At 45.0% G+C, this 16180-nt stretch overlaps 1 protein-coding gene across 1 annotated transcript; it reads left to right on the plus strand.

Moving 5' to 3' along the window:
* Positions 1-1753: 1753 nt before the first annotated feature.
* Positions 1754-15051, plus strand: LOC120021722 (ras-related protein Rab-39B-like). The gene is made up of 2 exons (XM_038965566.1): positions 1754-1968; positions 14625-15051. The coding sequence occupies exons 1-2, from the start codon at positions 1754-1756 to the stop codon at positions 15049-15051; spliced, it is 642 nt and encodes a 213-aa protein (XP_038821494.1).
* The last annotated feature ends 1129 nt before the right edge of the window (positions 15052-16180 follow it).

The following is a 16180-nucleotide window of genomic DNA, read 5'->3' on the forward strand; positions in this document are numbered from 1 at the left end:
CAATCACCTAAATGCTAATCACCTGTTCACACACCTGTATGTCATTATCACACACTATTTAGTTCAGTTCCCTGCACGTATTGTTTGTGACACACTTCTATTCGGAGCGCTGGTTTTCCCCTGTAATGTAATCTTTCAGTGTATGATAGTTTTGGCCTGCCTCACTAACAATGCCTTTTGCCTATTCCCTGCCTGTACTTTAGCTTATTGGATTTCCTGTTATAAACCTATTGCCTGATCTCCCGGATGACGTTACTAGCCTTTTCCTTGCTTGTACTGTTGCCTTTTTGGACCCCCTGTGTATGACCTTCTGCCTGCCGCTGGACCCAGCTACCTGCCTCATCCTGTGGTCCCTTATCAATAAACACCTGCTGCGCCCTGCACTTGGAACCAGCTCTATGTCTCCCCTGGTGTTCATTACACACAGTTGTCATCCTTTTTTTTCTCCCACAAAGACATTCCGTTTATGTCAGGTATGATAACCCGAATCTGATTTTCATAGGACTCAATTTAAATGCCCATTTGTAGCACCCAATGTAGTGCCCTCTGAGGCATAGAGATGTTTACTGCGTTGATGTGTGAGTTCTTACGGTAATGGTGCTGATGAGGAATGAGTAATGCTATGTGATGCTGTCGTTACTGCCATTTCATCAGCGGATTTTCACAAACATCTCCATCTTTAAACATGAAATTGCTATGAAATTAAACCATCGACAAGTTGTAAGGACGGCCATTAGCCAATTTTACATCAAACTCGCCATCACAGTAACAGTTCCCTGTATAGAATAAAATAATACAAAAGGATACTAGGACAAGTCCTATTTGCGTATCACTGCTTGGGGTAAATCAGTGTTTGACTAGGCCTCCTGAGATCACTGTTTCAGAGAGCATCTTCGATATACGAGATTTCTCAAGATCATGGGGTTTGCTATTTCCAGCCGTTGATCGCTCATCTAACAAGGTAATTAATTGCACATAAATTAGTACACGACCATGTTCTAAAATGTATTATGGATTAATATGCCATTGCCACAGATAATACCGTTGTAAATCGATTTTAGATTAAGACTATTGTCTACGAAGAGCAGAAAGAAGATAAGTTAAATGTGTTTTAAATGTTAGGACTCGTTCAGATTTATGTAGCCCATAACTAATACGTTTTTTTTTTTTGCAATGGTGAAATTAGTATTCAATACGTAGCCTATTGTTTGTCCATAAAAATGTGCATAACTGCCCTTTTAATTGTGTTTTTAAGAAAAACGGTTTTTATGTCAACACATATTATTGCACTTGATCGGCTTTGCTATGCAACAACTGTGTATCCACATGTGAGCTGAATATGCGAGTGTTGTTTTTTAAGAGCTGTCTGTGCATTTACCAGGAAAGAGGAGAGGCCTTTCCCTCATAATGTAGGGCAGGCAGATAAGTTTTTCAAGAAAAAGCAAATAAACCGTGCGCTGTGGGCTATTGAGCTTTTAAAGTAGGGCAAACAATCAAGTCGGCTTTCGATGTTGTGCGCGGTTCTGCGGACACATCCTCACTAATAGGTTTTAAAAATATAGGCAGGCCTACCACACAGAACTACATTTGTAAAAAATAGCCCGATAAAGATATCACTGATAGTGGATTGGATAGCCTACCCTTAGGGTCAAAACAAGTGTTAGTTAAGTTATTTGATTAGATGTAGACGGGTCATGCGCATGATTTACTAATCGTCAAATTTATCATTTTTTCCCCATAGATTCTATGAGAGATGGAAGCGATATGGCTGTACCAGTTTCGACTCATCGTCATTGGGGACTCGACAGTAGGAAAGTCGTGCCTGATCCGGCGATTCACAGAGGGACGCTTTGCGCATGTGTCCGACCCCACAGTCGGTGTAGACTTCTTCTCACGCCTAGTGGAGATAGAACCAGGCAAACGCATTAAACTTCAAATCTGGGACACAGCCGGACAAGAGCGATTCAGGTGACACTTTTTAGATTTTTTTTTAATCTTCCATTGTAAAGACCACACATTTTGTGAAATAAATCACAATCTTTTTTTTTTATAGTCATTTGTAATTATTATTACACTGCCAGTCAAAAGTTTTGGAACATCTACTCATTTGATGGTTTTTCTTTATTTTTACTATTTTCTAAATTGTAACGCTTTTCCAACAATCTTGAAGGAGTTCCCACATATGCTGAGGACTTGTTGGCTGCTTTTCCTTCACTCTGCGGTCCGACTCCTTCCAAACCATCTCAATTTGGTTGAAGTCGGGGGATTGTGGAGGCCAGGTCATCTGATGCAGCACTCCATCACTCTTCTTCTTGGTCAAATAGCCCTTACACAGCCTAGAGGTGTGTTGGGTCATTGTCCTGTTGAAAAACAAATGACAGTCCTACTAAGCCCAAAACCAGATGGGATGGCGCATCGCTGCAGAATGCTGTGAGCCATGCTGGTTAAATGTGCCTTAAATTCTAAATAAATCACAGACGGTGTCACCAGCAAAGCACACACACACACACGTCCTTTAGTAGTGGTTTCTTTGCAGCAATTTGACCATGAACGCCTGATTCACAGAGTCTCCTCTGAACAGTTGACGTTGAGATGTGTCTGTTACTTGAACTCTGTGAAGCATTTATTTGGGCTGCAATTTCTGAGGCTGTTAACTCTAATGAACTTATCCTCTGCAGCCGAGGTAACTCTGGGTCTTCCATTCCTGTGGCGGTCCTCATGAGATCCAGTTTCATCATAGCGCTTGATGGTTTTTGCGGGTGCACTTGAAGAAACGTTCAAAGTTCTTGAAATATTCCACATTGACTGACCTTCATGTCTTAAAGTAATGATGGACTGTTGTTTCTCTTTGCTTATTTGAGCTGTTCTTGCCATAATATGGACTTTTACCAAATATGGCTATCTTCTATATACCCCCACCCACCTTGTCACAGCACAACTGATTGGCTCAAACACATTAAGGATGAAAGAAATTGCACCAATTAACTTTTAAGAAGGCACAACTGTTAATTGAAATGCATTCCAAGTGACTACCTCATGAAGCTGGTTGAGCGAATGCAAAGAGTGTGCAAAGCTGTCAAGGCAAAGGGTGGCTATTTGAAGAATCTCAAATATAAAATATATTTTGATTTGTTTAACACTTTTTTGGTTACTACATGATTCCATATGTGTTATTTCATAGTTTTGATGTCTTCAAGATTATTCTTGTCACGCCCTGATCTGTTTCACCTGTCCTTGTGCTTGTCTCCACCCTCCATGTGTCGCCCATCTTCCCAATTATCCCCTGTGTATTTATACCTGTGTTCTCTGCTGTTGTCAGTTCATCTTGTTCGTTCAAGCTTACCAGCGTTTTTCCTGTCAGCTCCTATCGTTTCCCAGCCTCTCTTTGCTAGTCCTCCCGGTTTTGACATTTGCCTGTCCTGACCCTGTACCCGCCCACCTGACCTCTCTGCCTGAGCCTGTCTGCCGTCCTGTACCTTTGTTCCACCTCTGAATTACTGAACCCTGCCTGACCCTGAGTCCGCCTGCCGTCCTGTACCTTTGCCTTACCCAGGATTTCCGACCCCTGCCTGCCTTGACCTGTCTTTGCCTGCCCCTGTTGCTACAATAAATAGTGTTACTTTGACAGTCTGCATCTGGGTCTTACCTTGATTCCTGATAATTCTACAATGTAGAAAATAGTAAAAATAAAGAAAAACCCTTGAATGAGTAGGTGTTAAAAAACTTTGACCGGTAGTGTATAACAATATATAATTTTATCTATAATTTGTCTCATCACACTATTTTCCAAAGAAGGTCTACAGTAGCCTCAACAGCACTCTGTAGGGTAGCACCATGGTGTAGCTGGAAGACAGCTAGCTTCCGTCCTCCTCTGGGTACATTGACTTCAATACAAAACCAAGGAGGGTCATGGTTCTCACCCCCTTCCATAGACTTACACAGTAATTATGACAACTTCTGGAGGACGTCCTCCAGCCTATCAAAGCTCTTGCAGCATGAACTGACAGGTTGCCCACCCATTCAAAGGATCAAATAATGAATTTAGTACTGAAAGCATAAGCTACAGCTAGCTAGCACTGCCATGTATAACATGTGGTGAGTACTTGACTCAAAGAGAGGGAAAGACAATAGTTGAACAGTTTTTAACAAATTAAGTTCTTACAAAATTAAAAAGCAAGAGAGAAATAGTGAGAGAGTCATTTTTTTCACTTTCAGTTTCTATCATGTTTCAGGTATAACCCAGATGCAGACAGTGTCGAAGGAACCAACGTTTATTTCTAATACAGGGCCAGGCAAATGACAGTTCAAAGGCAGGCAGGGGTTAATTATCCAGAGAGGGTGCAAAGGGTCCAGAAGGGCAGGGAGTCTCAGGGTCAGGGCAGGCAGTGGTCAATAATCCAGTGAGGTGGGGCAAGATACAGAAGGGCAGGAAACAGGAGACAAGGGGCTGTGAGACATGGGTTTAACTCTGGACACATGAAAGGGGGGATGTATATGGATGGTACGGGGCAACAGAAGACAAACAGCAGAGGGGCTAATAACCTTGGCGATGGGAAAAGGGCCAATAAATCGGGGGGAGAGTTTGTGGGATTCCACCCGGAGGGGCAGATCCTGGGTGGACAGCCATGCCTTCTGCACGAGATGATACCGTGGAGCGGGGGTCCAGTGGTGATCCGCTTGTGGTCAATACCTGGAGGTGGTCTTGAGGAAGGACCGACCAGGCTCTCCTCCAGGTACGACGACAGCAGCGGACAAACATCTTGGCCGAAGGTATGCTTACCTCTTCTTCCTGCTCAAGGAAGAGCGGGGGCTGATACCCCAGGGAACACTCAAAAGGTGATAGGCCCGTGGCAGAGCAGGGAAGGGTGTTGCAGGTGTATTCGACCCACACAAGCTGCTGGCACCAGGTGGTGGGGTTGTCGGAGACCAGGCAGCGCAGAGTAGTCTCAAGATCTTGGTTGGCTCGCTCCGACTGGCCGTTGGACTGGGAGTGGAACCCGGAGGACAGGCTGGCCGATGACCCAATGAGGGTGCAGAACGCCTTCCAGAACCAGGATGAGAACTGAGGACCCCGTTCGGAGACCATGTCAACTGGCAGTCCATGGATCCGGAAGACATGCTGCACCATGAGCTTTGCCATCTCTTTGGTAGAGGGTAGCTTGGGGAGAGGAATGAAGTGGGAGGCTTTGGAAAACCGATCCACAACGGTCAGGATGGCGGTGTTGCCATCAGATGGGGGGAGACCCGTGATAAAGTCCAGGGAGATGTGAGACCAGGGACGGTGAGGGACAGGCAGAGTTTGGAGGAGACCAGCCGGAGCTTGCCGAGGAGTCTTGTTCTGTGCACAGACCGTGCAAGCGGCGAAGAATGCGAGACGTCAGGAACACTTGTAACGCCACCTAACTTGTAACGCGTTGTCTCACAAAAGCCAGGGTCTGACAGGAGCCCGGGTGACAGGCAAGCCCGAACATGCTTCTCTATTCCCCAGCTGAGTGCCGTCGCCAGGCACGAGGTGGGAAGGACGCTCTCAGGTTCCGGGGTAGTAGTCGTGGGGCTATAGCGGCGTGACAGCGCAGCCTGTAGGAGAGGGAGAAGTTGAACCGGGTGAACAGTAGGTCCCACCTAACCTGCCTGGAATTGAGGCGCTTGTCGGTGTGGAGATATTCCAGGTTCTTGTGGTCGGTCCACACAATGAATGGATGTTCCAACGCCATTTTCACCGCGAGAAGCTCACGATTCCCCACATCATAGTTCCTCGCCATGCCGTTGAGGCGGTCAGAGAATAAGGCGCAGGGATGTAACCTGAGGTCCAGGGCAGACCCCTGGGACAGGACCGCCCCCACTCCGACATCCAAAACATCGGCCTCCACCACGAACTGGCGGGACGGGTCAGGATGAACCAAGATGGGAGCTGTGGTGAAGTGGTGTTTGAGATCCCGGAATGCCAGGTCAGCAGCTGGAGACCAAGTGAACGAAACCTTGGGAGAGGTGAGTGTAGACGGGGGGAAGTCAGGGTGCTGTAGCCCAGGATAAAGCGGCGATAAAAGTTGGTGAATCCCAGGAAACGCTGCAACTGTAATCTGGATGTAGGTTGGGGCCAATCCACCACCGCTCTCACCTTCCCGGAACCCATCTGTTTCACTTACTTAGCTAGTAATGCAGCTAACTAGTTTAGCCTACTGAATCACTCTGCTCAAACAGAGGGATGCTATGTTAGCTAGCTGGCTATGACTTTCCAACACCACGCTGAAACTCTTCCAAGTCAAAGTAAGCTTTTGGTATTACTAATTTATTGCCACCGGGGCCCGCCTTGTAACTGCTAACTGACTGTACACTAACGTTACTGCATGATTGTATCGGTTTACTAACGCATTAGTTAAATTAGCTATGCTGACTAGGACGTTACTTTAGCTAATATGGTGACAACGATGTAGGCTGTTTATAGAGGTTTGTCTTGGAAAGTGTTTTTCACCTGGTCACATACAGCTGATTTGTTGTGCATTGAAGTCCACAAGCGACAACGTGGCTGATATGAGTGAACTCTGTTTACGTGTGATCAGGGGTGTATTCATACTGCCGATTCTGTTAAAACGTTTCTTAAACAGAAGCAAACGGAAGAAAACGGGGATAAACATACCTGAATTTGTCCGATAGAAACTCTAATTTGCAACTGTTGGACTAATGATTACACCCTATATCAGCTAGATGCAGGCAAGAGTGTGCAAGGTGGTATGAATGTCACTCACCTCAAATTTGTCTCTCAACCTGTGTGCACCTACATTGTAAACTTTCATTAATTCGCTAGGTTGTAGGAACCTCATGATGGGAACAGGGAAAATGTGAGTATCATGTAGTAGCCTAAACCTATCGCTGTTATATTGATTGGGTGAATGGAATATGAATGAGAGTCATCCAATATGCTGTAATAGAAATAAGGCCATGCTCATAAATTCTTTAAAAAAATAAATAATAATAGCACTGACCTCCACTGTTCTCCATGTCACATCCTCTGTATAAACAGCACTGACCTCCACTGTTCTCCATGTCACCTCCTCTGTATAAACAGCACTGACCTCCACTGTTCTCCATGTCACCTCCTCTGTATAAACAGCACTGACCTCCACTGTTCTCCATGTCACATCCTCTGTATAAACAGCACTGACCTCCACTGTTCTCCATGTCACCTCCTCTGTATAAACAGCACTGACCTCCACTGTTCTCCATGTCACCTCCTCTGTATAAACAGCACTGACCTCCACTGTTCTCCATGTCACATCCTCTGTATAAACAGCACTGACCTCCACTGTTCTCCATGTCACCTCCTCTGTATAAACAGCACTGACCTCCACTGTTCTCCATGTCACCTCCTCTGTATAAACAGCACTGACCTCCACTGTTCTCCATGTCACCTCCTCTGTTTAAACAGCACTGACCCCCACTGTTCTCCATGTCACCTCCTCTGTATAAACAGCACTGACCTCCACTGTTCTCCATGTCACATCCTCTGTTTAAACAGCACTGACCTCCACTGTTCTCCATGTCACCTCCTCTGTTTAAACAGCACTGACCTCCACTGTTCTCCATGTCACCTCCTCTGTTTAAACAGCACTGACCTCCACTGTTCTCCATGTCACATCCTCTGTTTAAACAGCACTGACCTCCACTGTTCTCCATGTCACCTCCTCTGTATAAACAGCACTGACCTCCACTGTTCTCCATGTCACCTCCTCTGTTTAAACAGCACTGACCTCCACTGTTCTCCATGTCACCTCCTCTGTTTAAACAGCACTGACCTCCACTGTTCTCCATGTCACCTCCTCTGTATAAACAGCACTGACCTCCACTGTTCTCCATGTCACCTCCTCTGTTTAAACAGCACTGACCTCCACTGTTCTCCATGTCACCTCCTCTGTTTAAACAGCACTGACCTCCACTGTTCTCCATGTCACCTCCTCTGTTTAAACAGCACTGACCTCCACTGTTCTCCATGTCACCTCCTCTGTTTAAACAGCACTGACCTCCACTGTTCTCCATGTCACCTCCTCTGTATAAACAGCACTGACCTCCACTGTTCTCCATGTCACATCCTCTGTATAAACAGCACTGACCTCCACTGTTCTCCATGTCACATCCTCTGTATAAACAGCACTGACCTCCACTGTTCTCCATGTCACCTCCTCTGTATAAACAGCACTGACCTCCACTGTTCTCCATGTCACATCCTCTGTATAAACAGCACTGACCTCCACTGTTCTCCATGTCACATCCTCTGTATAAACAGCACTGACCTCCACTGTTCTCCATGTCACCTCCTCTGTATAAACAGCACTGACCTCCACTGTTCTCCATGTCACCTCCTCTGTATAAACAGCACTGACCTCCACTGTTCTCCATGTCACATCCTCTGTTTAAACAGCACTGACCTCCACTGTTCTCCATGTCACCTCCTCTGTTTAAACAGCACTGTACTCCACTGTTCTCCATGTCACATCCTCTGTATAAACAGCACTGACCTCCACTGTTCTCCATGTCACCTCCTCTGTATAAACAGCACTGACCTCCACTGTTCTCCATGTCACATCCTCTGTATAAACAGCACTGACCTCCACTGTTCTCCATGTCACCTCCTCTGTATAAACAGCACTGACCTCCACTGTTCTCCATGTCACCTCCTCTGTATAAACAGCACTGACCTCCACTGTTCTCCATGTCACATCCTCTGTATAAACAGCACTGACCTCCACTGTTCTCCATGTCACCTCCTCTGTATAAACAGCACTGACCTCCACTGTTCTCCATGTCACCTCCTCTGTATAAACAGCACTGACCTCCACTGTTCTCCATGTCACATCCTCTGTATAAACAGCACTGACCTCCACTGTTCTCCATGTCACCTCCTCTGTATAAACAGCACTGACCTCCACTGTTCTCCATGTCACCTCCTCTGTATAAACAGCACTGACCTCCACTGTTCTCCATGTCACCTCCTCTGTTTAAACAGCACTGACCCCCACTGTTCTCCATGTCACCTCCTCTGTATAAACAGCACTGACCTCCACTGTTCTCCATGTCACATCCTCTGTTTAAACAGCACTGACCTCCACTGTTCTCCATGTCACCTCCTCTGTTTAAACAGCACTGACCTCCACTGTTCTCCATGTCACCTCCTCTGTTTAAACAGCACTGACCTCCACTGTTCTCCATGTCACATCCTCTGTTTAAACAGCACTGACCTCCACTGTTCTCCATGTCACCTCCTCTGTATAAACAGCACTGACCTCCACTGTTCTCCATGTCACCTCCTCTGTTTAAACAGCACTGACCTCCACTGTTCTCCATGTCACCTCCTCTGTTTAAACAGCACTGACCTCCACTGTTCTCCATGTCACCTCCTCTGTATAAACAGCACTGACCTCCACTGTTCTCCATGTCACCTCCTCTGTTTAAACAGCACTGACCTCCACTGTTCTCCATGTCACCTCCTCTGTTTAAACAGCACTGACCTCCACTGTTCTCCATGTCACCTCCTCTGTTTAAACAGCACTGACCTCCACTGTTCTCCATGTCACCTCCTCTGTTTAAACAGCACTGACCTCCACTGTTCTCCATGTCACCTGCTCTGTTTAAACAGCACTGACCTCCACTGTTCTCCATGTCACCTCCTCTGTTTAAACAGCACTGACCTCCACTGTTCTCCATGTCACCTCCTCTGTTTAAACAGCACTGACCTCCACTGTTCTCCATGTCACCTCCTCTGTATAAACAGCACTGACCTCCACTGTTCTCCATGTCACATCCTCTGTATAAACAGCACTGACCTCCACTGTTCTCCATGTCACATCCTCTGTATAAACAGCACTGACCTCCACTGTTCTCCATGTCACCTCCTCTGTATAAACAGCACTGACCTCCACTGTTCTCCATGTCACATCCTCTGTATAAACAGCACTGACCTCCACTGTTCTCCATGTCACATCCTCTGTATAAACAGCACTGACCTCCACTGTTCTCCATGTCACCTCCTCTGTATAAACAGCACTGACCTCCACTGTTCTCCATGTCACCTCCTCTGTATAAACAGCACTGACCTCCACTGTTCTCCATGTCACATCCTCTGTTTAAACAGCACTGACCTCCACTGTTCTCCATGTCACCTCCTCTGTTTAAACAGCACTGACCTCCACTGTTCTCCATGTCACATCCTCTGTATAAACAGCACTGACCTCCACTGTTCTCCATGTCACCTCCTCTGTATAAACAGCACTGACCTCCACTGTTCTCCATGTCACCTCCTCTGTTTAAACAGCACTGACCTCCACTGTTCTCCATGTCACCTCCTCTGTATAAACAGCACTGACCGCCACTGTTCTCCATGTCACATCCTCTGTATAAACAGCACTGACCTCCACTGTTCTCCATGTCACCTCCTCTGTATAAACAGCACTGACCTCCACTGTTCTCCATGTCACCTCCTCTGTATAAACAGCACTGACCTCCACTGTTCTCCATGTCACCTCCTCTGTATAAACAGCACTGACCTCCACTGTTCTCCATGTCACATCCTCTGTTTAAACAGCACTGACCTCCACTGTTCTCCATGTCACCTCCTCTGTATAAACAGCACTGACCGCCACTGTTCTCCATGTCACATCCTCTGTATAAACAGCACTGACCTCCACTGTTTTCCATGTCACCTCCTCTGTTTAAACAGCACTGACCTCCACTGTTCTCCATGTCACCTCCTCTGTATAAACAGCACTGACCTCCACTGTTCTCCATGTCACCTCCTCTGTATAAACAGCACTGACCTCCACTGTTCTCCATGTCACATCCTCTGTTTAAACAGCACTGACCTCCACTGTTCTCCATGTCACATCCTCTGTATAAACAGCACTGACCGCCACTGTTCTCCATGTCACATCCTCTTTTTAAACAGCACTGACCGCCACTGTTCTCCATGTCACATCCTCTGTTTAAACAGCACTGACCTCCACTGTTTTCCATGTCACATCCTCTGTTTAAACAGCACTGACCGCCACTGTTCTCCATGTCACATCCTCTGTTTAAACAGCACTGACCTCCACTGTTTTCCATGTCACATCCTCTGTTTAAACAGCACTGACCGCCACTGTTCTCCATGTCACATCCTCTGTTTAAACAGCACTGACCGCCACACTTATATACTGAACCAAAATATAAACGCAACATGCAACAATTTCAAAGATCAAAGATTTTATTGAGTCACGGTTCATATAAGGAAATCGGTCAATTGAAATGAATCCATTAGGCCCTAATATATGGATTTCACATGACTGGGAATACAGATATGGATTTGTTGGTTACAGATACCTTAAAAAAAAATGGGCCTCACAATGGGCCACAGGATCTCGTCACTGTATCTCTGTGCATTCAAATCGCCATTGATAAAATGCAATTGCGTTTGTTGTCCGTAGCTTATGCCTGCCCATACCATAACCCCACCGCCACCATAGGGCACTCTGTTCACAACGTTGACATCAGCAAACCGCTCACCCACATGACGCCACACACATGGTCTGCGGTTGTGAGACTGGTTGGAAGAACTGCCAAATTCTCTAAAACAATGTTGGTGGCGACTTATGTTCGAGAAATGAACATTAAGTTCTCTAGCAACATCTCTGATGGAAATTCCTGCAGTCAGCATGCCAATTGCACGCTCCCTCAAAACTTGAGACATCTGTGGCACTGTGTTGTGTGACAAAACTGCCCATTTTAGAGTGGCCTTTTATTGTCCCCAGCACAATGTGTAATGATCATGCTGTTTAATCAGCTTCTTGATTTGCTACACCTGTCAGGTGGATGGATTATCTTGGCAAAGGAGAAATGTTCACTAACAGGGATGAAAACAAACTTGTGCACCAAATTTGAGAGAAATAAGCTTTTTGTGAGTATGGAACATTTCTGGGATCTTGTATTTCAGCTCATGAAACATGGGACCAAGACTTTACATTGTCGTGTCTTTGGCATCATTAAAAGTGAAGACTGTTATTTTATCAAATCAATTCTCTGTAATTATAATTACGTGATTCAACTAATCATGTAAATGTAATTAACCAGGAAGTTGGGGCACCAGGGAAATCTTCAGATTACAAAGTTATAATTTTCCTAATGTAACTCTTCAGATATTTTAATATCTGATCAATTAGTCTTTTTATTAATGAATTATTATTTACCTCACGTCAGTCTCATTCCAAATGTCGTAAATTGTTGGTTATCTGCACGAACCCAGCCTTTACTATAAATCGTCCATACACCACTTGGTTTAATAATTTATTTACTAACTAAATAATCACAGAAATGCATAAACAAACAAAACAGTAGATCTGTTACTAACAAATGATAGGGGAGGTTCCCTAGTGGGCTAAGCCGATATGACGGCATGGTGGACAAAGGGAAGTGGGTGTGGACTGAGCGGGAAAGCCCAGAAGGATCACTACACACAGTACTACTATAATTCTATTAATTGAAATGCTAATCCTTTGCACATGAATGAACACTCATTCAGAAATAATTGCAATCAATTCAATTCAATTCAATTTGCTTTATTGGCATGACGTAACAGTGTACATATTGCCAAAGCTTATTTACAATATAAAAATGAGAATCAAAATTGTCAACGGGACAACAGTAACAACAATAACCAAGGGTCAAAATAACCATACATTGAACAATAACAATAAACATACAGTAGAGTACATGTGCAGGTTGATTGGTCTGTCAGACACTGTCCCTCAACTTATGGCAGGCAGCAATGTAGTGCGCTGCCAACCCACAGCTCTCTGCGTCCTCCCCCAACAGGACGGGTAGCCTACTCTCATCAGAGAGGTCTTTGAAACCGTGAATTAGAGTGTCAAATTTGGGGAAATGACACTCTCTAATTGTTTTATATTTTTGACATTTTGTCAGGAAATCAATATATATATTTACGCCCATGTGTCATGATCTTTTCTGTTGGAATCCGGTCCATCTGCTGGAGAGTCAGTTCATCCGAGTCTCTTTTTCTCTCTCTCTGCTTCCCTGAAGATCAGTCTTTCGTGGTTAGAATGGATACTTCAGAGTATCATTCAGAAATAGATGTTTCGGCAGTTGTCGGTAAGAGCACCCCAGGTTTACATAATTTCTAGCTGCAGACTATTAATTAGTATCTAAGATTTGCTCTTATTCTTATTCGGACCAAAATACAGCGTGGTAAGTGTCCATGTTAAATTTATTAACTGAACACGGGAAAAAGACAAAAATAACAAAGTGAATGACAACGAAAATCGAAACAGTCCTGAATGGTGAAACAAACACAAAAACAGAGTCAGTTTTTATCGATCCGATAGTCTCAGTTTAACCATTTGTCACGTTCTGACCTTAGTTCCTTTTTTATGTCTTTATTTTGGTTTGGTCAGGGCGTGATTTGGGGTGGGCATTCTATGTTGTTTTTCTATGTTTTCCATTTCTATGTGTTTGGCCTGGTATGGTTCCCAATCAGAGGCAGCTGTCTATCGTTGTCTCTGATTGAGAACCATACTTAGGTATCCTTTTCCCACCTGGTGTTTGTGGGTGGTTGTTTCCTGTTTTTGTGTTTGTGTTTCGATTTTCGTTGTCATTCACTTTGTTATTTTTGTCTTTTTCCCGTGTTCAGTTAATAAATTTAACATGGACACTTACCACGCTGCATTTTGGTCCGATCCTTCATATTCCTCATCGGAAGAAGAAGAAAATCGTTACACCATTTTCAGCCGTGTAGCCAATGCTCCATGTGGTATGGTTAGGAACTCAATAACTATTCGCAATCACAGCTCACGCCGTGGGTTTGCTTAGTCTAAGCTATTCGCAATCACAGCTCACGCCGTGGGTTTGCTTAGTCTAAACTATTCGCAATCACAGCTCACGCCGTGGGTTTGCTTAATCTTGGTACTCAAACCTGTGCCACCTCAGCTGACACCGAGGTATGCGTGGTCTGAAGAGGATTTCCTCAGGAGGGGCTTTTCTTCATAACAGTAGAAAAGGCGGTTCTATGACGCCTGATCATAACTGTGCTCACGGGGGCGGGCCAATGACTTAGTTCAACTTTAAAGGGAATTACAATTCTCTCACATGAAAGGTTTAACATCACATTACATCATTTCACAAATAGTTTAATCTTTACTCATTCATTTTATACAATAATTTGATGCAAATCTCATAACGGAGGCACCTGTGTAAACAGAGTTAGGGTAATGTGGCTGTATTGTCTTTCATGAGGTCACAAACATGAAACAAAACGGACCGGATCGTAGCTGGCTTCTCCACTGACCGTTTACACATTCTCCAAAACATGGATATTGTTCCAGTCTCAAATTCTGGAATGTAGTAGAATTTGGCGGGAATTCCTTTGTTCTACTGTGGAACTCTCTCTCCATACTGCATGAAAAGGGGGAGAGAGTCTCCGCCAGGAATTTACGACCTGAGATAACAGCACAGTAGGAGAGAGTGAGAAGCCATGATCTATATACAGAAAGGGCCACGTCATGACAACATGTTATATTTTTTTTAGTGTATTTACCATTTATCTAAATGCTATCCCTCTTCTTTGCTTATCCTCTCACCCTCTCTAGGTCTATTACCAGGGCTTATTACCGTAACTCTGTTGGGGGGCTGCTGCTGTTTGACATCACCAACCGTCGCTCCTTCCAGAATGTGCATGAGTGGCTGGAGGAGGCCCGGAGTCACGTCCAGCCTCACAGCATTGTCTTTCTGTTGGTGGGCCACAAGTGCGACCTGGAGCCCCAGAGGCAGGTGAGCCAGCAGGAGGCTGAGAAGCTGGCAGGTACCTATGGCATGCGCTACGTGGAGACATCGGCTCGCGACGCCATCAACGTGGAAAAGGCCTTCACTGAGCTAACGCGGGACATCTTCGAGCTCGTGAAGAGCGGTGACATCAACATCCAGGAGGGTTGGGAGGGGGTGAAGAGTGGCTTGGTGCCCAACGTGGTGCACTCCTCAGAAGAGGTCACCAAGAGCGGCCGCCGGTGCCTCTGCTGATTAGCCTGTCTGTCTAGTTGGCTTCACTCCTCCCAGCCCATGCAGTCCTGTTATATTATGTCCCACTAGCTCGCAATCTTGTCACATATATAGCTCTCTCACTCCCATTCTGACTACTGGAAGGCCATTTCTGCTCTAGTCTACCACTGAATAAAACATGAATACAGCTACTTTCCACAGTAACCTTCCTGGCATCTGTCTTACCTGTTACAGGCACTTGAAAGACAAGAAATTGCCTGTTTTATGATTTCGTTGTCCTCCCTGTATTTATGCTTCATCTTGTGCCCCACAGAAGGAACACACCTCAAACTTTACACGTCTGTTCTGTGTTCTGGAGTCTGGAGAGCTCACACAACTTTCAGGGGGGGGGGGGTTCAATACAAGGGGAAACACCAGATCTATCATAGCTTATTCCACCTTGTCTATGGAAAGAGCCAGTACACTGAGGAAAGCGTGTGTTGTATTACTGGCTGTGTGCAATGCCTCCTCTGCTTTTGGTGTGAGACTGATGGCACCACCAGACACATGAACAACCAAGAACACTATAGTGTATTGCCATCATCCTTTTCATCACAGATGGAACCAAAACTTGCGTGGACTGAATCAGTTCTACATGAGTATCAACAGGGAATTTGTACAGTTGAGTGTTGGGTAGGCTGCACTGTGAGATGCCTAACATCAATGTTTTTCATTTGCCGTTTTCTTCATCGTTGCTCATATTAAATGCACAGTTGGGGACACAAGGTACTGTATAAGATATCACCTTTTTTAACTACCCTGGCCATCCACCATAATCGTTAGAGAATGCGTCCCATGAGAAAGACATTGTATATACTCCATTGGCTTTAACAGTAAGCCCACCCCTTAAACATTGACATCTACACAACGATAGCGCCTCCTGATGTTATGAACACCAAGCTTTAAATGGGGTCAGCTGTTCTAGAGTCGTTTTTTATTTAGTTTATTAATACCTGCATACTGTAGGGTCGTATGCTTGTAGTTTTAACATGATCCTAAGCAACATTCCACACGTGTCCAATATTTCTTACCAGACTATTGCACTCAGCCCTGTGCTTTATCTAACCGTTATATCTTCCAACCACAACCTTTAGTACCTCTAAAATGTCTT

This window comes from Salvelinus namaycush, chromosome 26 (assembly GCF_016432855.1).
Source record: "Salvelinus namaycush isolate Seneca chromosome 26, SaNama_1.0, whole genome shotgun sequence".
Lineage (NCBI taxonomy): Eukaryota > Metazoa > Chordata > Actinopteri > Salmoniformes > Salmonidae > Salvelinus > Salvelinus namaycush.